This window comes from Centrocercus urophasianus, unplaced genomic scaffold (assembly GCF_019232065.1).
Source record: "Centrocercus urophasianus isolate 14NV4802_14NV808 unplaced genomic scaffold, USGS_Curo_1.0 seq_901, whole genome shotgun sequence".
In the NCBI taxonomy this organism is placed as follows: Eukaryota; Metazoa; Chordata; class Aves; order Galliformes; family Phasianidae; genus Centrocercus; species Centrocercus urophasianus.
The window spans coordinates 1-24153 of record NW_024885535.1 but is presented as its reverse complement, the minus strand read 5'-3'; the positions used below and the strand labels follow the sequence as shown (position 1 = coordinate 24153).

The 24153-nt window shown below is 49.3% G+C and overlaps 2 protein-coding genes across 6 annotated transcripts; both read right to left on the bottom strand.

Annotated features, from left to right (window-relative positions):
* Positions 1-1600: 1600 nt before the first annotated feature.
* Positions 1601-13694, bottom strand: LOC122171680 (olfactory receptor 51E2-like). 2 transcript variants are annotated; one of them, XM_042839403.1, is made up of 2 exons: positions 13614-13694; positions 1601-5037 (listed from the first exon to the last, which is right to left on the bottom strand). In XM_042839403.1, the coding sequence occupies exon 2, from the start codon at positions 4987-4989 to the stop codon at positions 4033-4035; it is 957 nt and encodes a 318-aa protein (XP_042695337.1). In that variant the 5' UTR covers positions 4990-5037; positions 13614-13694; the 3' UTR covers positions 1601-4032. The 2 variants fall into 2 exon arrangements, with proteins under 2 accessions (XP_042695337.1, XP_042695336.1); XM_042839402.1 differs by lacking the exon at positions 13614-13694 and adding an exon at positions 8514-8588.
* Positions 8240-13692, bottom strand: LOC122171679 (olfactory receptor 51G2-like). Of its 4 annotated transcripts, none has more exons than XM_042839397.1 (3): positions 13614-13692; positions 12259-12372; positions 8240-9971 (listed from the first exon to the last, which is right to left on the bottom strand). In XM_042839397.1, the coding sequence occupies exon 3, from the start codon at positions 9941-9943 to the stop codon at positions 8969-8971; it is 975 nt and encodes a 324-aa protein (XP_042695331.1). In that variant the 5' UTR covers positions 9944-9971; positions 12259-12372; positions 13614-13692; the 3' UTR covers positions 8240-8968. The 4 variants fall into 4 exon arrangements, with proteins under 4 accessions (XP_042695331.1, XP_042695332.1, XP_042695335.1 ...); XM_042839398.1 differs by having other exon boundaries at positions 12259-12375; positions 13614-13678; XM_042839401.1 differs by lacking the exon at positions 12259-12372 and having other exon boundaries at positions 13614-13691.
* Positions 13695-24153: the final 10459 nt, after the last annotated feature.

Below are 24153 nucleotides of genomic sequence, written 5' to 3'. Positions count from 1 at the left end.
CCTTCTCTGTCATTGCCAGGGACATCTTCCTCTTGATGAAGCTTCTTATTACATTTCTGCATCAAATCTTTGGCCATGTCAATTTCTGTAAGAAATTTCTGTAAGAAACCTTTGTTTTTTTCTTTTGGACTGTCTTAAACTCTATTAATCCCAACAATCAGTGAACATATCAACACTGATAGTTCATTTCCAACCGCTGCACTGGTCTCATGTCACTCCTTGTTGACTCCTTTGCCAATTCTGTGCTCCAGTGTCTTCCTGTTCTCTCTCCATTTGTATGCAAGCCTTCCTTGCGTTCTGCCTTCCCCTACTTCTCTCTCCTTTTTTCTCCTTTCCCTTTTCTCTCCCTTTTTCAAGTGACTTTGGTTCTTTCCTCTTCCTCTGTGAGGTACTTGGGGCTGAGTGAAGACCAGCAAACTCTGCATCCCCACCTGTGGCACTTGGTCCTGCTCATGGTGGAGAGAGGAATTCAGACACCGTGTGCTCTCACTGCAGCCTGCTATTACTTCAGGATCATGTTGACTTGGGGACTCCACAGTGAACAAGTGTATCAGGGACCCAGAAGCTCCTTAAGGAAGAATTCATCATACCTCCCTTCTCTGTGGCTCTATTAACAGTCTTTCTGAGAAGTGGATGGCTAGTAAAAAAACAACCACAGCATTTTCAGGATGGTCCATTCATTTTCCTTTATTCATTTTTCTCTCAGTACAAAAGGAAACAAAATAAGGGACATATGGAGAACAAGCAGGAGCCATTCCTCAATGTCACAGCCATCTGAAAAGTGCTTGGATCCATAGCGCACCTCTGGAGAATTCATTCACACTTCTCCAATCACATTAGGCAGGTATAGATTGTTTCCATTTTTATGAAAATATGTTGCCCGTCAAGCTCTAATAAAACAGAATCTGACAAAAATGACAAGGGATGAAATTGCTTTTAAGTCCCAGGTAGAAGCTACTTGTAACTTGCTTAAATGAAAATATTTTGAAATAAAATGTGCTTTAATTTAGGAGAAAAGCTTATAGCAAAATGTGCTTCGTAGAGTCCAAAGCTACAGAAATACAGACTACAAAGAGGACACTCCTTTTCCTCCAGTGTTAGCTGGCAATCAGAAGAAATCACACCACACTCCAGTGTATCATCTGCCAGCTGAAGGCCCTCAAGCAAAGCAGCATATGCTCTGGGTGAGCATCCTCTTTCAGCACAACTAGGAGTTAGGGGCAAGATGTAAGACGGCCCTGGTGCAACAGAAGATCTGTGCTGGACAGGAGGACAGACAGGCATAAAGTTCTCTCTGGAATTTAATACCCCACAAATGCAATCCCATAAACATCCCACGCATCCTCAGAGCCAGCGGTGCTGGTGGCTGGACAAGGTGCCACAGTGATAAACCACACGTCAAAGACAGCACAGTGATGAAAGCTTCAAGAGTGAGCAGGGCTCCCTGGTCTGCTGCTCTGGACAAGAACCACGGCTGCCTCTGTGTGCCCACTCCTGGCAGCTGTGAGGGAGGAGAGCTCTTGAACCTCTGCACTTCTGAGGTATTTGCTTGCTTTTCTTTGCTTCCATTCTCTCTGATGGAAATAATACATTTTCCTTATGCTGTTTTCCAAAATGCTTTTTTTTTTTTTTTTTTTTTCATAGCTAAACAAAATTCTGTGGGCTTTCCCCAAGGATTCTGATCCATTTAGCACTAAAAAAAAAGCACCCTATGACTCTTTGACTGCAAAGCATGATTCCACATGTATGTTGTGAGCCAGTGCAGAATTACACCCCCTGGCATTTCTGTTTTGGTCTTTTCTCCTTCTCTACCTGTCCCTCCCAGTGTTCATTGTTTTGGGTGCTGGGATGACTTTTCTAGACAGTGATAGGCCGTGTCCTCGAGGGGTTACCCAGCACTTGCTAAACCACATCTAGATAGCCAATCCAGTTTGGGGCCCTAGCACATAAAAGGCACTGACAGTGGGGAGAATATTCATCTGATAGCTAGCAGGGTGGCTGGGGCTGGATCAGTGATACTTGAGGAGGAAAATAGGCTTGTTCAGCTTCAGAGCTTTGGCTCTTCCCAAGATGAGCAGCCTTTCCCTGCCCATGAGGACGTAACTGGGAAGAGGAAGGCAGGCTTTCACAGCGTGGTGCAGTGGGAGGATGAGAGACACAAGTGTGAGTTGAAATGAGAGGTTCAAGCCAGATAAAAAGAGGAAAAAAAGTCATAGTAAGGACAGTCAATCATTGCAACAGAGGCCCAAAGATGCTGTCCTACATCTGTCCTTGGAGGCTTTCAGCAGCAGACTGGATGAACAGCTTTGCTTCCTTTCTGACCCTGAATCTGACCCTGCGCCGATCGGGAGTTTGGACTGGAGATGTTTGGAGCTCCCTGCCAACCCGAATTGCCCCATGGATTCTTTGATAATATTCTGCTGATGGAGATAGCAGTGTTCAAGAGCTCCTGGATCTCCTAATGGAGCACAGATCACGAAAGTCCCTGGTACCTCTGGTCATCTGTGAGATGTCCTGACATGAAGGGTTTTGCTCCCAGATGACTTCCTCTCTGTTACTCACCTGTGTAGAGACAGCCAGCTAGAGATCACCCAGCCCTCTCACCAGAGGAATTCCAGGGGCTGCTCCAGAGTCGATCTGTGGGAACAGCAAACACATTCCTGCCCGTGGCAATGCAGCCCAGATGGCTTCTGAAGATCTCCAAGGAGGGAGACTCCACAGCTACCTCGGGGATGGAGAGCACAGTTTAAAATAGCCAACAAGCAACAAGGCGAGAGATTAAGCCAAGAGGGAAAAGAAAGGATTGCTTGGATCTTTTTCTATTTACGAAGAAGAAATCATTTTTACAAAGACGAAGTACATAAAGATTTTCAATGGATTGGGGAAGGAAAAGATATGAGAACATCTTTAAATCAGTGTGCTTCATTGCAAGTCCAATTACACAACATCCCTTCCCAAGGTCTTTAACCTTTTTCCAAATTATGAGATGATGTCAATGAAAAATGTCTTGCACATTGTTCTTTTTTTCTTTTCTATTCTCCAGAAAAACAGTGTTGGTAAGCTACATTTCTAAGCATGTGCCTGTGGATTGGTGAAGGCCAGCCTAAACAAATGCACTTCACTGCATCATCTTTCACATCTTCATTGGCTCCAAGACTTGAAGGCTTCCATCACATTTAAAGAGTTTTATAGCTTCCCACTGAAAGAAGAGTTGTGAGACTCTTGTGAGGAGAGGCTATGAGATATTCTGATTTAATGCAGAATACCTTGGAATTGTAAGAAAAATCTGGAAGGTGGAGATCTTGAGCTCATTTGGAAATTCATACACGTGTGAAGTCAAAGAATAAAACACCTTCCACTAGGAAATAGTGATTCGTTCAGCTGGGACTATCCCTCACATTTACAACTTCCTCATTTCTCTCTTGAGAGGCTGGTTTTCCAGAATATAATTATAAATGAAAATTATTTTCACAACCCCTGTCAATAGCTGTGAGCTGTGAGGGGTCGGAGCTGTGTTAACTGGACACCCAGTAGATCAGAACAGGACTATAGAGGTGGAGCACTTTTAAAGTGCATTCCTGCACCTTTAAGGTTACCCGCAGTTATTTCACTTAAATTTTAGCCAAAAACTTTGCTAAAATGTTTTTGGACAGTGAGCACATCACGAGCAAAACCCATGAATTAATCTGAATCATTCAGGAACGACTGTGGCATTCACTCAGCTGTGCAAATTAGAGAGGAGATGGGGACAAAGAAGTGCAGTGTCAAGACTCCGTTAGTTTGCTGAGACATTTTTTCTGCTGGGTCAGGGTTGGATTTGGATCATCATGGTAGACTCACTCCAGGTTTGGTGGAGTAAGCACTCTTGGAAGCAGTTTGCAGCTGTTATTTTCTTTTTACCCTGTGATAGCACCTTAGAGGATCCTACAGGGTGCTGAGTGCTGCACAGAGGACAGCCCCAGCTCCAAGGACTCTGAGTGTAAAACAAGTTGAGACAGTGAGTGGGAACAGGACACAACATCCAAGCACAAGTCACTGGGCAGTTCTGTTGTTGTGTATGTGAATGAAATTTAGGATCCTCCTCTGTATCTCTTTAGTCCTCACCCCATAGATGATGGGGTTGAGCACAGCTGGCACAAGGATGTAGATGTTCCCCATGATGATATGGACCAGCGGGGCCAGATCCTTCCCAAACCGGTGCACCACTGACAGCCCGATCAGTGGCACGTAGAAGGCCAGGACCACGCAGATATGGGCAATGCAGGTGCTGAACACCTTGAGCCTCTCCTTCCACGATGCCAGCCGCAGGACAGCCTTGAGGATCAGGAAATAGGAGATGCAGATGAGGAGGGCGTCCAGCCCCATGACCAGCAGGATGGCGGTGAGGCCATACACCACGCTGGGGGTCGTGTTGGCGCAGGCCAGGTTCATCACGTCCTGATGCAGGCAGAAGGAGTGTGACAGCACCCGTGAGCTGCAGAAGGGAAGGGGCAGCAGGAGCAAAGGCAAGGGCAGGAAGAAGAGAACTCCTCTGACCATGGCTGCCAGCCCTATTTTTGCTGTCGTGGCGTTGGTGAGGATGGCAGCGTGTCTCAGCGGGTGGCAGATGGCCACATAGCGGTCCACAGCCATGGCCAGGAGGATGGTGGACTCAATGGCCGAGAGCGTGTGTATGAAGAACATCTGGACGAGGCAGGCTCCAAAGCTGATCTCCCTGGTGTTGAACCAGTAGAAGGCGAGGACACGTGGCACCGTGGAGGTGGACAAGGCCAGGTCGATGGCAGCCAGCATGCAGAGGAAGAAGTACATGGGAACGTGCAGGCTGGGCTCCGTCTTGACGATGAACAGCACCATGCAGTTGCCTGCGACAGCCATAACGTACACGGAGCACAAAGGGATCGCCATCCAGAAATGGGCAGCCTCCAGCCCTGGGATACTGGCCAAGATGAAGGAGGATGGGCTGAGGTCAGAGCTGTTGGGGAAGGGCATGGCATGCAGGGTGAAGAGCAGTCATGCTATGCTGTGGCACGTCCTCTGCTGCAAGGGCAAAATCAAATAAAACACATTTTTATTGCTCCTGCACAGCTCCAGTTCTGCTTGAGCCTTTCCCGTATGCGCTACGCTGCCATCAGAAACATAGGCTTTAATCTGCCCTTCTGTTCACATAGATCAGAATTTTAAAAACAGTGGGATTTAAAGCTGTTAAGGACAAGCACCAATTCCTGAAACAACAGCAGTGTCACCACCACATAGCTGTACAACCCCAGCTTCCTGGGGCAGTCTGGGAGGGCTGGAACAGAGGTGCAGACCCTGCCTGAGTCCCACAGCAAGGCTGTCTGCAGCATCGCTGAGCTTTCTGACAACAAATTCCACACCCCACCCATGTAAAACAGGGATGCTACACATTTTTACTACAGATTACTAGTCCAAATGGTTCTAAAAGTAGCATTTGTTTGCAGAAAACTCTGTTTTTACTGCACGTCTGTGTTGAATCACTCATCCTAAAACAGAAATCATAGCTCATTTCCCTGATGGGACGTTATTCCAATCCTGACTCTGTGATAAATAAAACTCACATGCTGTTTTTTTGTACACAATTTACAAACACAGTAGGCAGACTGGTGGTATCAAGTTGTTTGAAAGCTATTCTAGCAAGGACATTTGCAGCAAACCACTTACACCAAGGTGCAAGTGGGCACCGAGATGCAAGCAGAGTGCACAAAACGCTTCAGTAATTGCCAGCAAGTGTCTGAGTCAACTTACCTGCACCCACCGAAGTGTAAGGACAGCATGATTCTCATTGCTAAAACTCTGCCATCCTATTCATTCCTTTTGAGAGAATGCAACTGGGAGAGACACAACAAGTCAACACTCCCTGGACGTTTCAGTTGATCTTTAGTCCTTCAGCACTGAGGAATGCACCAACGTTTTCAGAAATGGCTAATGGCTTTGGACTGCTAGTGTGACCAACACCATCCATAGGAGGAGCTTGCTTTATGCAGAGCAGAGAGCTGGGTCCATCCATACCTTTAATAAAACAGCAGGGAGTGCAGATTTGCTTTCCCTGGCTGATCCCCAGTGGCTGCATTTGGCAGGAGGTGAGCACATGCAGGCAGAGAAGCCATCCCAACCAGAGGACCACTGACAGCAACCACTGTGGCTGATCTCAGAAAATACTCATAAACATTGACCAGATTTGTCCCATGGAGTGAACTCCCAAGAATAAAGCAGGTGGTGGAAAAGCCTTCACCACTGAGCAGTCCTCTCTGCTTTTCCCATCCCGTGCAGCAGTGAGAAGGGAATGTGTTCCATTTCCTGCATCTCTTCACCTCCTGTACACTGTCTGCCAAGGGTTTTGAAGCGTGTATGTTCAGATTTCAGAACATGGGCACTGCTGGGGAATGGGCTGATATTGTCGTAGTGCTCGGTGCTGTCTTCCTCTGTTGCTGGAGCTGACCAGAATTTTTCATCTGAACTTTTTTTTCCTTTAAATTCTACAAAGCCACACTGGCCGTGTGTTTCCTCCTCCCCTTCCACTCCTTTTTTTCCATTCTGTTCTCCTGCTCCTCCTCCATCTCCTCTCCTTTCCTCATTAAGCCATGCCTGTGATGTGTCTCGCACTGCCCTCTTGATTCATAGGAAATAAATCCATCAGCAAGTACTGCACATCCCATGATACAAAGTGCAGAGCTCAGAGCATCACAGAATAGGAATTAGTAGGTTTAAGTGGCTCGTCTATCTTTTTTTCACTCCCAGATGTCAAACCACAATTAATTTTCCCATTCCCAGAAGCAGCCACTAAGATCTGTGAGTGCGTGTTCCTAATGGACAGTGCCTTATACCGGTTCTCAGATCCTGAACACCTGCCTGGTGCCCTCCAGCTGCTCCATTTGGGAAGGAAACACAAAGGCAGATGAAGCTGTGCTGAACTGGGTGATGGAGGTGCATCAGATGCACTGCATCCTCACTCCAGCATGGCTTCCAGCTGCACTAACACATACCCTATGCATTTCCTCTGTCTCACCACCACCATCTGAATGCACGTCTCCTTGCTGGAGCACCTCTGGCTCCTCTGGCTTTTGTTGCTTCTGAGAACAGTCTGCAAATTTTCAATTTTCAATCAAATTTTCAATTTCAAAAAGGATGTGTGAGGATCCTGCTAGCTGAGCATCTCCAACCAAGGCTCTTTTGTAAGCTTTCCTGCCATAAGACTTACTTGTTCTCCTACTCCTCTGATAGCAGCTGGCCCCAGCACCAGCCTGGACCGTAGGTATTCTGAGCAAAGAGCTCCCACCAGGTGCTACTCAATGCAAGCAGGAGCTGCTGTGCCTACTGTTTGGACAGAAGGTCTTGTGGTGTTCTACTGAACAGTATTTCACCCTCTGTGAGGACCCACAGGGACGCTGCAAAGTAATTAACACAGCACAATGCAAAGAATGTCCTGGGAATCCTCCCCTTGGGAATCATCCCTTCTCCCTTTCCGTTTTCTCATGGAGAAGTACTCTCATTATTCTTTTCTGTCTTTATTAGAAGTGCAGATATGAATAGACCAAAAAAAGATGAAGACACCAATTCTGGGTTAGTCTGAAGTGGGGAGAAGCTTAGCAACAGCCCAGTTCTGGTATGCAGTGCTGTCCCAATACCCTCTGCTTCTTCACCCCCACAGGGTAAATGAAGACCATTCCTTCTTTGCACAAAGGCCCAATCTGCCCCAAATGTGGCTTAAAACCAATGAAAGTGCAACACAGGAGGTGTGGAAGATTTGGGGCAGTTTCATTCTGTCTGTGGGACGAAGCAAGACAAGAAGGTGGTGAAACCCTTCTGCTTGCCTGGCTGAGATCCATCTTGGTGAAGAGCAAGATGCTTGGAGACACTGCCACATCCATGTGTGACCTGACCCTGGACACCTCCATTTCCCATCCCTGTGAGGGCAACTTTTGGTGCCTGATGGATCTTAGCTGGAAGGCTGTAGCACACGGTCACTAATGTCAGGAGGATTAGCCACTCCTATTTAGATTGGAAACCTCTCTTCAGTGAGAGAGCTATCCACACCTGACCCCCAAGCACCATCTGATGCACACCTAACTCATACAGTACTGTACTCAAGTACAGCAAATCCTGAAGGCTTCAAACAACTCCAACCTATTAGATAAATAGAAAAAAAAAAAGGCTTTGTCTTCTTTTTTTCTTTTTTTTTCCTTTTCAGTGATACATGTATTTTATTTTAATATATGGTAGACATACTTTACATTCAATACAAAAAAACCAATGGCTTGAATATTAGACTTGGTAGGATAGTAAGGCTCAAAGAAAGCAAGAGGAGATGCAGAAGCAGCACTGTGTGTATGGCAGTTTAGAAATACAGATGAAGGTTAGGGCTGAGCCGTTTGTTAAGTGAACCAAGAGTTGTGGGTTCACTTACAATGATGTCATCTTCCAAAAACGCTCTGTGCTCAACCTCTGGAAATGATCTCTGTCCTGTGGGGTGTTTCCAGTTGAACAGAATTACTCACTGTGATATCCAGAGTGACTTCGACTCGTTTGGCCTCTTCCTGTCCTGCGGAGTTTGTGGTCTTGGTTAGTTATGCAGCAACATGCAATGAGGGAGCAATGATCCCATGCAAGGGAGCCCAGGTGAAGCTTGCATATGATCTGGCTGCTAGGTTCCATGAAATATATCGCAGAGGTTCCTTGCTCTGCTGCAATGTGTGACTCAAAAGGAGAAGCTCGTTTTCCTGTAATTGTTTCCCCAAAAGTGTGGCTTCCACACCCGGGGTGTGTGCAGGCTGTTGGAAAGGACCAAGCCTCATGCTAGGATGAAATAGGAAAGACCACAGCTCTGGGTTGAGGGATGAGCAGCTCCTTTGCCTGGCAGTGACACCCATGGGTACAGCACTAAGAAACCGGTCCAGTAGTTCTGAGCACAAAAATGTCCACCAGCATTTTCTGGCAGAACTGGTGGCAGAGATTACCAGTCAGATTCACACTTCCTCCTCAGTGCCCTGAACAAAGCCTCACGGATGTGGCTGGACTTTATGCTGTAGATAATGGGGTTGAGAGCAGGTGGGATTATAAGGTAGGTGTAGGCCACCAAAGTGCTAACCAGAGGAGGAAAGTTCTTTCCAAAACGATGAATCATGGACAGTCCAATCATTGGAATGAAGAATATTAGCACAGCACAGATGTGGGAGACGCATGTGTTCAAAGCCTTGAGACACTCCTCCTTAGTCGCAAGGCTGACAACAGTTTTAATGATCAGGATGTAGGACAGCACAATGCAGATAAAGTCCATCCCTACCATTGAGAACAAAGCAATCATACCGTAGAAGATATTGACTTTTATATCTGCACACGCTAGGTTCATGATATCAGGATGGAAGCAAAAAGAATGAGAAAGCTCGGTCTTCCCACAGTAGGTTAACCTCTTTAGCAAGAAAGGTATTGGAAGAAGGGAGACCGTGCCTCTCAGTATGATTGTCAGCCCTATCTTTGTGACAGTCGTCTTGGTCAGTATGGAGGGGTACCTGAGTGGATGGGAGATGGCAATGAAGCGATCAAACGCCATTGCCAGGAGCACAGAGGATTCGATGAAGGACAGTATGTGAATGAAATACATCTGAGTGAGACAAGCATTAAAACCAATCCTTCGGATGTTAAACCAAAAAATGCCCAGAGTAGTAGGCAGTGTACATAAAACCAGCCCCAGGTCAGTGACTGCTAGCATGGACAGAAAGTAGTACATGGGTTCGTGAAGACTTTGGGTCTTCTTTATGACGAATAGGATGATGCAGTTTCCCAAGAGAGCAACAAGGTAGAGTACACAAAAAGGGATGGAGATCCAGTGGTGAAAGGCTTCCAGGCCTGGGATGCCCATCATGAGGAAAGCTGAAGGCTGATAGAAGGAGCCATTGAATTCCCACGTGGAATGTGAGTCATGCTCCATCCCAGCTCAGATCTCACATGACCTATACCTAAAACAAATCAACAACAGAAACTCCACAGTTGGATTCTCCACTGCATAGAGAACTGTGCAATGACAAGCCCCACATTCTTCCACCTCCCCACTGTGCAGATGCCTCTGTGTCACTTAGGACACTGTCATGATTACCTTAGTGTTGCATACGACTACACTCTCAGCTGACCATTAAACTGTAAAATTATTTTTAAAAAAGAATCCACTTTTCTTAAAAAATACAGACGTTTTTTACCTGAATATTAAAGTTAAAACATTCCTGGTGAGTGCAACTACTGGTTTTTGTCCACAGATTCCACAGGCTGAGTTGCTCTTTTGAGTAAATGCTTTTTTCACAGTCACCCCAACCAAGACTAAGCTGTTAAGAAACCGACCAATGTTGGGTGCTAACTGGAGGTGGAAGGACCTGAGGATGGGAAAAATCACACTCTGGTGTCTCAGTGAAGACTTCAACGTTGGAAACAGATGAGAAACACTAATCGAAGTTTGATCGGTCAGACACAACTGCTTTGTTGAAGGACAATAAATAAGCATCATATATTTATCGTCTCCATCAGTGCCCTGGATGAAGGGATAGATTCCCCTCCCAGGCAGGTTTGCTGATGGTGCAAAGCTGGGAGGTTTGGCTGACACCCCTGAAGGCTGTGCTGCCATTCAACAAGACCTGGACTGGCTGGAGAGCTGGGCAGGGGGGAACCTGACGAGGCTTAATGAGAGGAAATATAGATTCTTGTGCCTGGGGAGGAACAGCCACAGCATCAGTAGAGGTCTGTGCTGAGCTGCTGGAGAGGAGCTCTGTGGAGAAGGACCTGGGGGTCCTGGTGGGCAGCAGGTAACCATGAGCCATCAGTGTGCCCTGTGGCCAAAAAGGCCAATGGCATCCTGGGGTGCATTGCACAGAGTGTGGCCAGCAGGGCGAGGGAGGGGATCCTTCCCCTCTGCTCTGCCCCAGTGAGGTTGCATCTGGAATACTCTGAGCTCTCTGGTCCCAAAAAGATCCCCAAAAGGGATCATTTAGAGAGAGTCTGGTGGAAAGACAAAGGCATGAGACAGGGCCTGGAGCATCTCCAATATGAGGAAAGCCTGAGAGACCTGGGTCTGTTCAGCCTGGGGAAAAGACTGAGAGGGGGCCTGATCAGTGTTTGTAAATATGTGAAAGGAGGTGGAAGGCAAATGGAAGAGGCCAGGTTCTTCTTGGTGGTGTGTAGCAATAGGACAAGAAGTAATGGCTTAAAACTGGAACATAGGAAGCTGTGTACTAACACGTGGAAGATCTTCTTCACGGTAAGGGTGATGGAGCACTGGCACAGGCTGCCCAGAGAGGTGGTGGAGTCTCTTCTATGGAGATATTCCAGACCCATCTGGATGCCTGCTAGTGCAACCTACTGTAGGGAACTGCTTTAGCAATGGGGTTGAACTCAGCACTATCCATACTGCATGAGAGACAGTGCACTCGAAGATGCTGGAGAAGCTAACGGTGCTCCTGAGCTCTCTCTGTGCCTTCTGTGACTGAAAGACTGTTGGTGTGGATGGGGAAAAACAGTGGAGGTGAAAAACAAGAGCTGATTAATGAAAATAAATATTTGTGGCTACAGTCTTAATATGCTTTCTGTAGGGTACAAAGCAAGCAGGTCAAAAAGTGCCTGAATTATGAGCAGGAGGGTTTACTGCAATGCGGTTCCTTTTTGAATAAACACGCGTATCCTCCACGATGTACCTATTATGTTCCTAATATGATTTAGCCCCATTAAACTCTCAGCCTGCTCGCAACCGTGGCAATGAAACCCAAAGCTTAGCAAGGACAAACATCTTCCTGCTCTGGGGCCAAAGCAACATGTAACTGATGGGAAGTGAGGAAGAGCCCCAGAGTCATTTCCTTTCCTCCAGGGAGCCCAGCTTGGTTTTCTTTTCAGCCACACATCTCCACGACTTGCCTCGGTCAGCAGGCAGCCCCGTGTTCAGGAAGAAGGCAAGCCACACTTCATCCAAGGCAGGGGGGCTGGAGATGGATCGTCTTCAAAGCCTGTTCCAACCCACACCGCCCTGCGGTCCTGTGATTCAGGAGGACCCTGGCCGTGCAAGGCGCAGCTTTGGCCACGTCCAGCAAAGGGCAGCTGTGCTTTCCCTATTGTGGCTGACGTTGGCAAAGGAAGAGGTGCGGGGGGACCTCGGGTCCCAGCTCACAGCTCGGTGCTCTCTAAGGTGAGAGCCATCCGCTCTCCCCCTTCCCGCTTACGCCACAGCATTTGGTAAGTGAGAATTAACCTGCTGCCGTCCAGACTCACCTGGAGAACGGGGGAAAAGAAGCAACTGTGTGCAGGCATTGGTGCCTGTCTGCCTGTCTCCCTTCCAGCAGCCTCTGGCAGACATCCAGGACTCTCAGAGATATTGGGATTCAACTGCTTTCCAGCAATATGGAAGTGGATAAAACAAAAGGCTGTTAGCATCCACTGGGAAAGGGCTGGGCGTGAGCAAACTGTGGGTTGATTCTCCTTCTACAAGAAAGCCTTGGTGAAAAACTGGCTTTGTCAGACACTGGAAACTCCTGCCATGCTACACAACACCAAAAGAAATGGGCTTTCCTGGCCGCTGAGCTGTTCTGATTTACAGTGTGCTCCTATGGGTTATAAAGAGTGATCTCCTTCCAGGCCGTTTTTTCCCTCCATGTTTTACTTGTGTATGCACAAAAATAACATAAATATGTATACAGAAATGTACAAAATGCTTAGAATGTATAAAATATATAATCACACATCCATGTTTTGTACATTTACATATATAATACTTATATTATACTTGCATATATACCACATAGCACAGAGGTGTACATCCATGACCCAGCTGAAAATTGTGGGACAGCACTTAGAGCTTTGATGAGCCCTGATGAGGAAATCAACATCCACTTATAGGGCATGAATTGAAAGATTAATGGCACCTCCTGAGCAGTGCTCCTGGCCAGCCCAGAAGGATGTGGCACTGCACTGCAGGGCTGTGCTTCTGCTCAGCATCCCGGAGCGCAGGGTAGGGGTTGGTGGGCATGCAGGTCCCTGATGGAGGGCACACGCCAGCGGTGCTGCTCTCTCCCCCTCTCCATCCTTCACAGGCCACCCCAGTGCCTGTCTCTGACCTCAGTTTTTGCCAGTAGCTTCAGCAAAGTGCTGGTGCTTTAGGGGCACCTCAATGTAGGCAAGTACAGGAGCTGGGAAGGGTGAGCCCAGCACATCTGCGTTCTTTTTCCCCAAGGGGACACTTTGTTGTTTCCACAACTGCATCCAGCTCAAGCATCCAAGTGGGGGCTCAGCCCTTCTGTGAAGTGATGCAGCCGGGGGCACAGCACCCGTAAGGCCCGAGTCCTGTTGGCTTTCAAGGCAAGAACAGGAATGTGCCATTCCCGCTGGCTGAGCCAGGCCACAGACAACGGGAGCACATCCCGGTTCGTGCACAAAGCCCAGAGCACAGCAGCATCCCAGCACTCAGCCATCCCACCCAGCACTCCCAGCCCCGAGCAGCATTCACAGCCCCAGCAGCAGCGGGATGTGCAACCCCCCCCACCCCAGCATCGGCCCAAAATGCCACGCTGGGATGAGCAGGGGCACAACGTGAGCGTGGCCGAGAGGCCATTCGTTGCTCAGGTACTCACCGGGTGCTGCAGCGTGGGCCTGGGATCCTTATGAGCCTGGGTTCTTTATGAGCCTGGTTTACGAGCCTGGATGCAGAGGGGAACAGCCCAGGTCGTGGCGTGGGGAGGGCAGGGTTTATAAGGCGCCCCGAGGACTGGCCTGGCCTGGCCTTGCAGCCAATCAATCGGAGCCACCGGAGCCCAACTCCCCGTGCGCAAACAGCGTGAGGCTGACGGGTGAAAATAGTGTGTGAAGTAAATGATCTTTCCCATTTATGATGCTCCCCTGGCAGGCACGGGCTTTTTTTTTTTTTCCTGATGGTTTATGGGGCGACGTGTTTATAGCTCCCTGTGATTTATGCCTGGCGATGCTGCTGCACACTGGCAATACTCGCCATTTTTATTGTGAGAATGGATCTGTAATGCAAATAATAATAAATTCTGCGAGAAGCATGCTTGCAGCATCTCTCCAGGGGAATAACAGAGGTGAAATGGTGTTGGCTGTCCTCCTTCCATAACCAGAGAGACATGAAATGTTTAATTAAAATCATAATGTGTTGCACAATAAAAACAAACTCAATATTACAAAACCAAACACAGATTAACAGATATCCCCTCCAATGTCCCAGCAGCCTGTTGTATCTAAACATCTCATGGTAATAAATTTAGCTTTACCACCTCAGCTGTAAGGTGAAAATCACTCTTAACCCCTATTGCTGTGCCTGCCAGACCAAGGCTTGTCAGAGCTAATCTAATAGTTTTCCCCCCTGGGCTGCCCCACAGCAGCGTGGCAGTGGGTTGGGGGCATGGAATAGACCCTGGAGAAGTGGGATTATTACACAATGGCTCTTCAACCCTCAGAAGTTACAAAAAAAGCAATACAGGATATATATTTATATATAATACTATGAGAGTGGTGAGGTGCTGGAACAGCTGCCCAGAGAGGCTGTGATGCCCCGTCCATCCCTGGAGGTGTTCAAGGCCAGGTTGGATGGGGCCCTGGGCAGCCTGGGCTGCTGTGAGATGGGGAGGTTGGTGGCCCTGCATTGGTGGGGGGTTGGAGCTTCGTGATCCTTGAGCTCCCTTCCACCCAAACCATTCTGTGATGCTGTGATTTTATGATTACACGATTCTATGACAAGAAAGGTCTGTCAGATAATGAAAAGGGAAGAGTAGATAAATACAGAATGTTTCTATTCGTTGCCCCTGCATGCTGTGGGAGATGGAGGTACGGGTATGTAAGGTGTTAGAAAATTCATGCAGAATGGATTCATCATTTTCTATTGAGTCTGATGGCCAAGGAGTGGCCTCCAGTTCAGGAAACCTCTATGCTGATTACTGGCCACTGGGATACATATAATGAGAAGGACAAACTGTAAATCACCTTCCTGAAGGCCATGAATGGCCATTCTTCAGTACAAGATAGCAGGCTGTAGGGACCCTTTCTTTCATCTAGTAGAATAGTTCTTATGGTCACCAGTGCCAACAAGGCCTATCCAGGGAACAGCTTTACATCAGAAAGTGGAAGCTGAATGGCAGATGGCCATAAGGAGCACAAAGCTTGGAGCGGTGAGTTGAGAGCAGCTGAGATGCCGTGGAGTGGAGTCTCAGAGGCAGCAGGGAGAGAACAGAGAGCAGTGCAGAAAGACACTGCGAGGAGATGGGGATGACCACACCTGTGGGACTAAGACACCATCTTGGGAAGACAAGCCAAGGGGAGGCAGGGGGTGGGTGTAGGAACAGGCGTAGGGGTGCGTGGGCATGGAGTCACCACCACAGGTGTTTTTTCTGAATATCTCTCAGCACTGGTTTCAGCTGAGCTGAGCCTGTCTCAGGGCAAAGGCACAGAAGAGAGATCCTCCCAGGCTCCTTCCAGACCTGTTTTTTACACGTGTGTCTGGAAAAGGCATAAGCTGGAATCTCTTTGGAATGATCCAATCTGACGGAACAACACGGTTTCTCTTCCTCTGCTTTCCTTACAGCCCAAGTTACATGCACATGTTCACATTTCATGCACCCTGGAACCTCTAGTTTCTTTCCCCTGGGATTCTGACATCATTTACCCTACATGCCAGGCAGCTTCCAGCCTCTCGTGCTGGGAGAATGCGAACACACAGCACTGAGCCTGGAGGAAGCAATGATCTGGTTTGCAAACTTCAGCATCATCCCTGGGAAGGGCCGAGGAGAGCATTTCTCCTCCTCGCTTAGCCCACACATGCTGAAATGATGACCCACTTCTGGCATGGATGTACATTGGAGGTTGTCTGAGGGCCAGCGTGCTGAGCAGCATGGCAGCGTACATTGGCTCATGGAAGGGGCTTATGGGGTCTTCTGGAGACGTCCTGGAGATGGAAATAACTGCTCAGGGTTACCCAGCACAGCCGTGGCTGAATGAGGAACCAGACTCAGCCTTCCAGTATAGAACACTCAACACTGATCACCAGAATCTAAATAACCCTGTAACATGCCAACTGTACAGCGTAAGATTGATTTGTCTTGTGCCAGTATGCTCAGAATCTTGTGTTTCCCTCTGATTTGTGACTTGAGTCAACTCATGTGCACGAGGCTGCCAGCAGCAGTCTTTGAATAGTGTGTTCTCACAGAGCTGTGCTTTCTGGTTTCCTGCTTGATTCCTTTTCCCAGAAGCACAGAACGTGTATATATATAGGAAGGGATGTGAGGTGTCCATCTATTTTCCCATTCGAAAACAAAAAAAAACTTTCCCAGAACCACGTATGAGGGGGAATGCAGCTGCCACTTGGCACAGCGTCCGTCTGTTTGCTGGAAATGTTTATGGTTTGAGCCTAAGCCAGTCCTAATCCTATTTACTGCACGGGACAGAGGTCAGTGCTTGATATCCGATGGACTGTGAGAAAGGATGATGAGGAGGGGAGGAAGAGATGGGGGTTTGGTCCTCCCATGAAAAGCCTGTGGAAGTCGTTCAAATCAATGCTCATTTCAGATAGGCAAAGGAAACAGGAAAGGGCTTAGTAAGATCCAGGAGGTCAGACCATGGCTGCCTGAAATCACCGTACTGACACCGCTTTTGGCTTCACTCCTCTCTCCTGAGAGATTCTTCAGAGATGGGTGACAGACTGACAGTGAGCCCTGTCTGTGTACAGACCTGAACTGAGAGGTGAGAATGCACTGCTCTGCAGTGCGGGCGGGATGGGAGCCTGGGGCTGCAGGAGGGGTGCAATGGGATGGGCACAGGGATGGGGATGAGGAGGTCAGTGTTTCTGGCTGCTCCCTGCAGTACTGAGCACGGCACAGCTGGAGCACAGCTCTCAAACAAGGAGCAAAGTGTGCTGCTGCCAAGGTTTCATGTCTCTCCAAAGCAGCACTGGGTTGAAGATTGCTCCAGACCATGGAGGTCCCCTTCCACAGGGGGAGGAAGAAAAGCAGTGCATGTTCCTCATCCTTCTCTGCTCCAGAAAGCTTCAGAAATGCACAGCCAGTTGGATTGAACATGTTTGTTTGAACATGTTTTCTTTGGCCACAATGGCTGTGCTGAGCTGGACAAAATTGTCCCCGCTGCCTGGATGGAGGGGCTGCAGCACAGAAGGGATGTCCTTTCCTCCCTGGGAGGGTCATGGAATCACAGCATGGCCTGGGCTGCAAAGGAGCACAGTGCTCATCCAGCTCCAAGCCCTGCTGTGTGCAGGTCGCCAAGCAGCAGCCCAGGCTGCCCAGAGCCACATCCAGCCTGGCCTTGAATGCCTGCAGGGATGGGGCATCCACAGCCTCCTTGGGCAACCTGTGCCAGTGCCTCACCACCCTCTGGCTCAAAAACATCAGCCATCTGCTGAGGCCCTAAAGCAGCTCTGGGGAGGGAAGCTCAGCAGGACTGGCTCAGAGGAGCTGCACTGATAAGGGATCCCCATAAGAGTGGGCATCCCTGCTTTGGGGTCCCCCTGCTTGGGTTGCAGTAAGCATGCGGGGGCAGGATTCAGGTGAAGGGCAGCTGTTAGAGATGAGGTTATGTGAGTACTTGGATCAGGATGTGGAGAAAGGTTTTGCTGCAGACATCATCTGCACGATGCTGTGTGCTGTGTGAACGTCACCTTTTCACACCTGGGGATCTGAACATCACCAAAGGGAGAAGGAAGGTCCTCTCTTCTGTTCAGCCTGTTCTGTGCCTGGTGCTAACACCTGAGCAGCACCACATCCCAGCTTCCCCTTCTCTTGATCCCTTGCCAGTTCAGACCACAGAAGTCCAGCAACCATTTGAGATATCTCAGGCATTTCAGTGCAGGGCTTCTAGGCAACTTCCAAAGGCTGCAGAAGCCCTTCTGGCTCCAGCCCTGTGCTGTGTGCCCTGCAAGAAAGCACTGTGCAGTAGCTGTGATTAACCCCCCCAGCCCCTCCCAGGCTCTGCTGTACAACTGCATTTCTCTATTTAGTGTTTATCTTCCTGGTGCTCAGACATTTTTCCAAACGATTCTCAGTTTTTGTGAGTTTGCACCCACAGTGACAGCTCAGTTGACTTGGGGACAGTGGGTCCCCAATGGTCAGTGGGCACGATGGGATGGGTTGGGTCAACTCTTTTAGTGGGTAGATAACAGCAGGACAAGGGGAAATGGTTTGGAGTTGGGGGAGGGCAGCTGGAGGTTGGATGTCAGGGGGAAGTTGTTTAGAGAGAGAGTGGTGAGGTGCTGGAACAGCTGCCCAGAGAGGCTGTGATGCCCCGTCCATCCCTGGAGGTGTTCAAGGCCAGGTTGGATGGGGCCCTGGGCAGCCTGGGCTGCTGTGAGATGGGGAGGTTGGTGGCCCTGCATTGGTGGGGGGTTGGAGCTTCGTGATCCCTGAGCTCCCTTCCAACCCAAACCATTCTGTGTGTGATTCTGTGTGTGGTTGGGGTTGGATTTGGGGATCACAGAGGGCTTTCCCAACCCTAAGGATTTTGCGATTCCGTGATTCTATGATTCTGGGACTCAGTGATGCCTGTCTCTGTGATACCCAGAGGTGTGTGCAAAGGAACTCTTCATTCAGTGCTGCTGATAAAAGTCAGCTTTCTGCTGGAGACCTGCAGTCTCCAACTCTATTCTCCATTCCAGCCCACCCCATTTTAACTTCCCCACCTGCTGGACGACGTGGGTGACCTCAGCACAGAGCCTGGGCACACAGTGCCTTGCAGCACCTTCTCCTGCAGGGAACAAAGAGTTAAGGCCTTACAAAGCTCTTTCCAGCCCGTGCTCCAGAGGGCCGAACCATCTGGACTTTTCAACAGAAAAAATAGTGTCTCTAATTGAAATCTCCACAAAAGCGCTGGGCAAAGCGGAGTTGTGTCAGCCAATTTCCTGTGCTGCCCTGAGTGGCACAGATGAGATCCTCAGCCCCAGCGACGGAGCGCCTGCATGGGCAAACATTGACATATTTAATGGCTGGCTGACCACGGCAGGTAAATAATGCAATGAGGGGATTCGGAAAGTGCAGAAGGGACAGGGAGTTCTGTGCAAAGAAAGCAAACCCTCTGCTTTTAGTGTGTGGGGTGGAAAATCAAACAAGATGAGAGAAATCGGCAAACACTGCGAAGCCTTCGATCTCGTCGTCCTATTTAAGAGGAGCTGGTGGACAAAGGTGAGTCAGAGCAGCAGAGGGGTGAATGTGGGTCAGCATGACCTGCAGGCGATTTGGTGAAATGCAGGCTGGAGCAGCACCACGTGCAGCACGTCCCAGACCTCCTCCAACACAACGGTGCTCTTTGAGGGCTGCAAACAGGAGCTGGGATGCAGAGAGTTCGCCCTGCTTGGGAGGAACGCTGAGGCAGAACTGAGGAACTCGCTGCTCTGGGCATCAGCTCTGTGTCATCCCAGAGTGCTCCTGGCACCCAGCATGTGTGCTGTGACCTGCAGACAGGAGAACTCACAGTGGGGATGGCCAGCAGCAGGAGGGGTGCTGCATGGGGACCTGGCCATTGGGCATGGCGGGGATGGGCTGGGGCTGCCCTTGGTCATCTTGGATGTCTTCAACCGTAACGATTCTGAGAGGCATAGAGACCATCCAACCGCCAAAGCAGCGTGGAAAGCAGCTACAGCCATCTAGGACAGTGAAACTCACAGGAATAGAGGAAAAATCAGTGTGGGAAGAAAGGATTGCTCCGTGTACCAGCACTGTCGTGACTAGAAAAGCAGTTTTTGCCTCCCCTTCTGTCTCCAGCAGAGAGGGAAAAGTCTCCTGCTGGTAGATGGGAGCTGCTCTTTTCTTGCAAGAGGTGACAGAGGAGGAGGGCTCAGGCACATGCTCTCCTATGCACCATACTGAGTGCGTAAAATGGAGTCCAATGACTCCAAGTATTTGCTGGGTGCAGGACCAGGCACCACCTGCTCTGCAGGAGTGTTTCCTCCTCAGAAAAAGAGGAATAGTACAAATCAATTAACACACGCGGTCTCCAGTTTGTCTGGTCCCATCTCAGTCGAGGTGGATGAGAGTAACGGCCGTAACCCACCAGAGGAGGGTCAGGTTGGATATTAGGGAAAGCCCCTTTTACAAAGGATATCAGCACCTCCAAGGGTGACCATCCCTGGGGATGTTCCAGAGCTGTGGGGATGTGGGTGGCGTGGGCTGGTGTTGGTCTGGTGATCTTGCAGGGTTCTTCCAATCTCAGCAATTGTGTGGTTCTATGATTCTATGAACCACGGCGCACGTGTGCCTCTGCAACTTCACATTTGTCTTGACCAGGTGTAGATGGATAAAAAATTCCAAAGCATCATTCTAAAAAAGTGGAAAAGATTTCGGGTTTTGATCCCACCAAAGCTTTTCATATTCACCAGCTTGAAATCATTTCATTCTGATAAGGTCAAATGTGTTGATTCACCTTTATCAGCCCGCTGGCCGGGCGGGTTGGCATGGTGCCTCACAAAGCAGAGCAGCAGTCGGGGAGCAGAGCTATGAAATGGGAAGTTACTCTGCCAAACTGTTATTGCTTTCCAAAACGAATTACTGTGACATCACCGGGCTGGTGGAAATTCAGGCTGGCGGTGGAGAGGCGTTATCAGATGGCTGCTGTTAAAAGGGAGCACGAAAACAGCCAAGCAGATCTGATAATTGAGATATGAGTTACTGCTGTCGAGTGAAGTCATAATCTCATTGCTGCTAACAGAATTACTTCTTTTTTCTAGCTCGTTAGGACGGGCATCTGATGATTGAAGACACTTGTTGCTGCACAATAGTTTCTGGCCCTACAGCCCAGAGTCGGTGATGCAGTGCCTTGCAATGGAAGCAGAAATGAATGCCCTCCAGCTGCCCTCGATCATCGAAGCCATGATGCTACAATGGTGTGCTGCCCGTCCCGTGCTAATCACAGAAATCAGGTAATTTGGTCAAAAGAGACGTGAAGAGGCCGTCTGGTCCATCCCTCACACTGAGGTGGGATTCACTTTCTCCTTCTGCAAGAAGCTGGCACGACGGAATGGCCAAACCCAACCAAGGTGCCGTGAGGAGGAGGAGGGCACGGGAGAGCCCAGCCCTGGGGACAGCAGCTCCAGGCGTGGGCTGACCACGTCCCTGCAATCAGGGGCACTGGCACACACGGAGCCTCACTTCCTTCCCACAGCTGGAGATCAGGATTATTCTGCAAATCTGGGAACCTGTGCAGCACGACCCAATGCTGACTGATCAGCTGGAGCTTCTGGAGAGATACCAGTGGGCCAAAAGCAGGCACACAACCCAGGGAGCTCTCAGGCTCCTCTGATGTGCCACAGTAGTGGCACATAGTTTCCCCTGTATTCAGCACTGGTGAGGCTGCACCTCGAGTGCTGTGTCCAGTTTTGGGCCCCTCACTGCAAGAAAGACATTGAGGCCCTGGAACGTGTTCAAAGGAGGGCAACAAAGCTGGTGAGGGGTCTGGAACACAGGGCTGATGAGGAGAGGCTGAAGGAGCTGGGAATGTTCAGCCTGGAGAAGAGGAGGCTCAGGGGAGACCTCACTGCTCTCTATAACTTCCTGAAGGGAGGTTGTAGTGAGCTGGGGGTCGGCCTCTGCTCTCGTGTCATCGGTGATAGGAGCAGAGGGAATGGCTTCAAGCTACGGCAGGGGAGATTCAGGCTGGACATGAGGAAGTATTACTGTTCAGAAAGGGTGGTCAGGCACTGCAATGGATGCCCAGGGAGGTGGTGGAGTCACCGACCCTGGGGGTGTTCAAGGAAAGGCTGGATGTTGTGTTGAGGGACGTGGTTTAGTAGGAGCTATTGGGAATAGGTGAACGGTTGGACTGGGTGAGCTTTTAGGTCTTTTCCAACCTTGGTGATTCTATGATTCTATGATTCTATGACAGTCCCGGGTGAGATTTAAAAGGAAGGTTCCCTATGGAGGATGTAGTTTCAGAGAGGGGGATTTAATTTGGGGTTCATTTGCCTGAGACTGCGGAGCTGCTCAGCCCACCATGGTGGAAAGACTCTGCAGAGGTTGCATTGGCTCGTCACCTCTGACTGTCATGGGAGCTCACACGTAGTCCCAAATTTGGGTCACTGAATGTAGAAGAAACTCAGACTTCATGGAGAGAATGTGGATTTCTAGATTTTTTCCTGAAAAGCTGTATCCCCTTTTAGGTGTCCCTACGTTGCACACTTGAAATGTCCAACTCATGTTGGCCTCAGCCATGACCTGCTTCATGCTGAGGGCTGAAATCGATGTGTGAAATCTGTTTGCACAGAGCTAAAATCTGCTCTGCATGGTGATGTGCAAACATGTGGATATGGAGGTGCAAGCAGAGGATGCTGTGGTTTCAAACAAGGTCAGAAGGGGAACTCGTGCCCAGTTCCAAAGAAAAAACAAACTGCTTCCCCCTGAGCGTGTCCCCCTTCTCAGCATCACTTTGTGTTGATTTACTACAAAGTCCCTGAAATTAAACAAAAACTCCTGACTGTGAAATCCCACGATACACAAATAGAGGAGCTGGTAGAGGAGAGAATGGTTGCTGTAAAAATAAAAGCAATCTCCCAGGTATCTCAGTGGTGTGCAGCAGTGAATCCCAGAGCTGACCTGGGTTGTTTATGGTCTGTAACTCCATCAGCGCCGACAGGGCAGAGCAGATGAGGCTGTGCTGCTGTGCAGAGCCTTCTCTCTGTCTTGGAAGGAAACCCGTGAGATTTGTAGATTCAAACATCATCATCTGAAGCCATTGCAAGGGAGGTGCGTGGCTTGCTTTTCCAGTAGGAAATCTGCACCAATTACAATGTGAGATGGGGAAAAAAAATACGAATATTGATCAGAATAAGAAGCAAGTGAGGCAGTGATTGGACGTGGTTTATTTTCTCATCCCTTCACAGCATCATCAGAGCCACTGCACTGACCTGGCCACAGCAGGGCTGGTGGAAAGCTGACAGTTTGCACTTTTTGCTGGCAAGAGAGGATTTGGTGAACTTGCAGACATAATACATGGGTGGAGGGCTGAGCAAGTGCAGAAAAGAAGAAGGGAACGACAGCTGGAAAGCACAGAAAATTCGGAATGCACGTTATTGCTTTGGGCGCCACTGATGGAAAGTCAAACACTGAAAAGCAAACAGTGAAGGTTGGGAAGGCGTGCGGCCCTGCTGGTGATTGCAGGAAGGCTGCACATGGCTGTGACTCAGAGGCAGCGGGGCTGTAGTGGGGCTGGGGGCTGCTGCACTGCTGATGCACGCCTCAGGGCTGCGTTTCCATTGCAGACCTGCATCCACAGCAGCAAGGTGCATGGAGGCACGAGTCCAGAAAGGGGGTGAGGGGGTCTTAAAGTAAATGCAGACGTGGAATACAAACAAATTAACATCACAGTAGCATCATGCAGAGCGTGAGCGAAGGGTTGGGGTCCCGTTGGAGCTGCTGCATGGATGGCAATGGAGAGGTGTGGGCTGGGTGGTGGCACAGAGTCCCACTGTTCATCGTCTGCAATGAACAGAGCTCTCCCCAGTGAGCCCCACTGTGGATTTTGCCTGTAGGGAAGTGGTTAAATCCACCACCAGAGCTGTCAGCAGTTGACTGCCATCGGTTGCATTGATCCCAAAGCAGTCCAGGGAATTGCTTTGCACACACAGGCTGCAAACAGTAGCTTTCCTCTTCCCCCCTGCCACCCGCAGTCTGAGTCACTGCAATTAGCAGAACACTCAAACTCACGTCAGATTGCCTGTCTGCAATACCACGCGTGATGCCAGCACAGCGTCACACTGCTGAGAGCTCAGGACCCCACAGGAAGGTCAACTCAACCTTGTGCAGGTCAGAGCAGATGGGGAATCTCAGCAGGAGGACGGAAACACCCTGTGCACAGCTCACAGTTTGTCTGGGTGATGACGCTGAGGGGATACAGATGATGAAGGTTTGCTCCTCTGTCACCCAAACCCCGGCCATGAGAGTTGCAGGCAGCCCAGATCACTGTGCAGCTCACAGAATTACATCATAGAATGGTGATTTGTGGAAGGAAGGGATGCCATTCAGAGGGACCTCAACAGACTTGAGAGGTGGACCTGGCAGAATCTAATGAGGTTCAACACAAGAAAGTGTGAGGTTTGGCACTTGGGCTGGAGGAATCCCAGCCATCCATACAGACTGGAAGGAGTGGCCCTTGAGAGCAGCCCTGCAGAGAAGG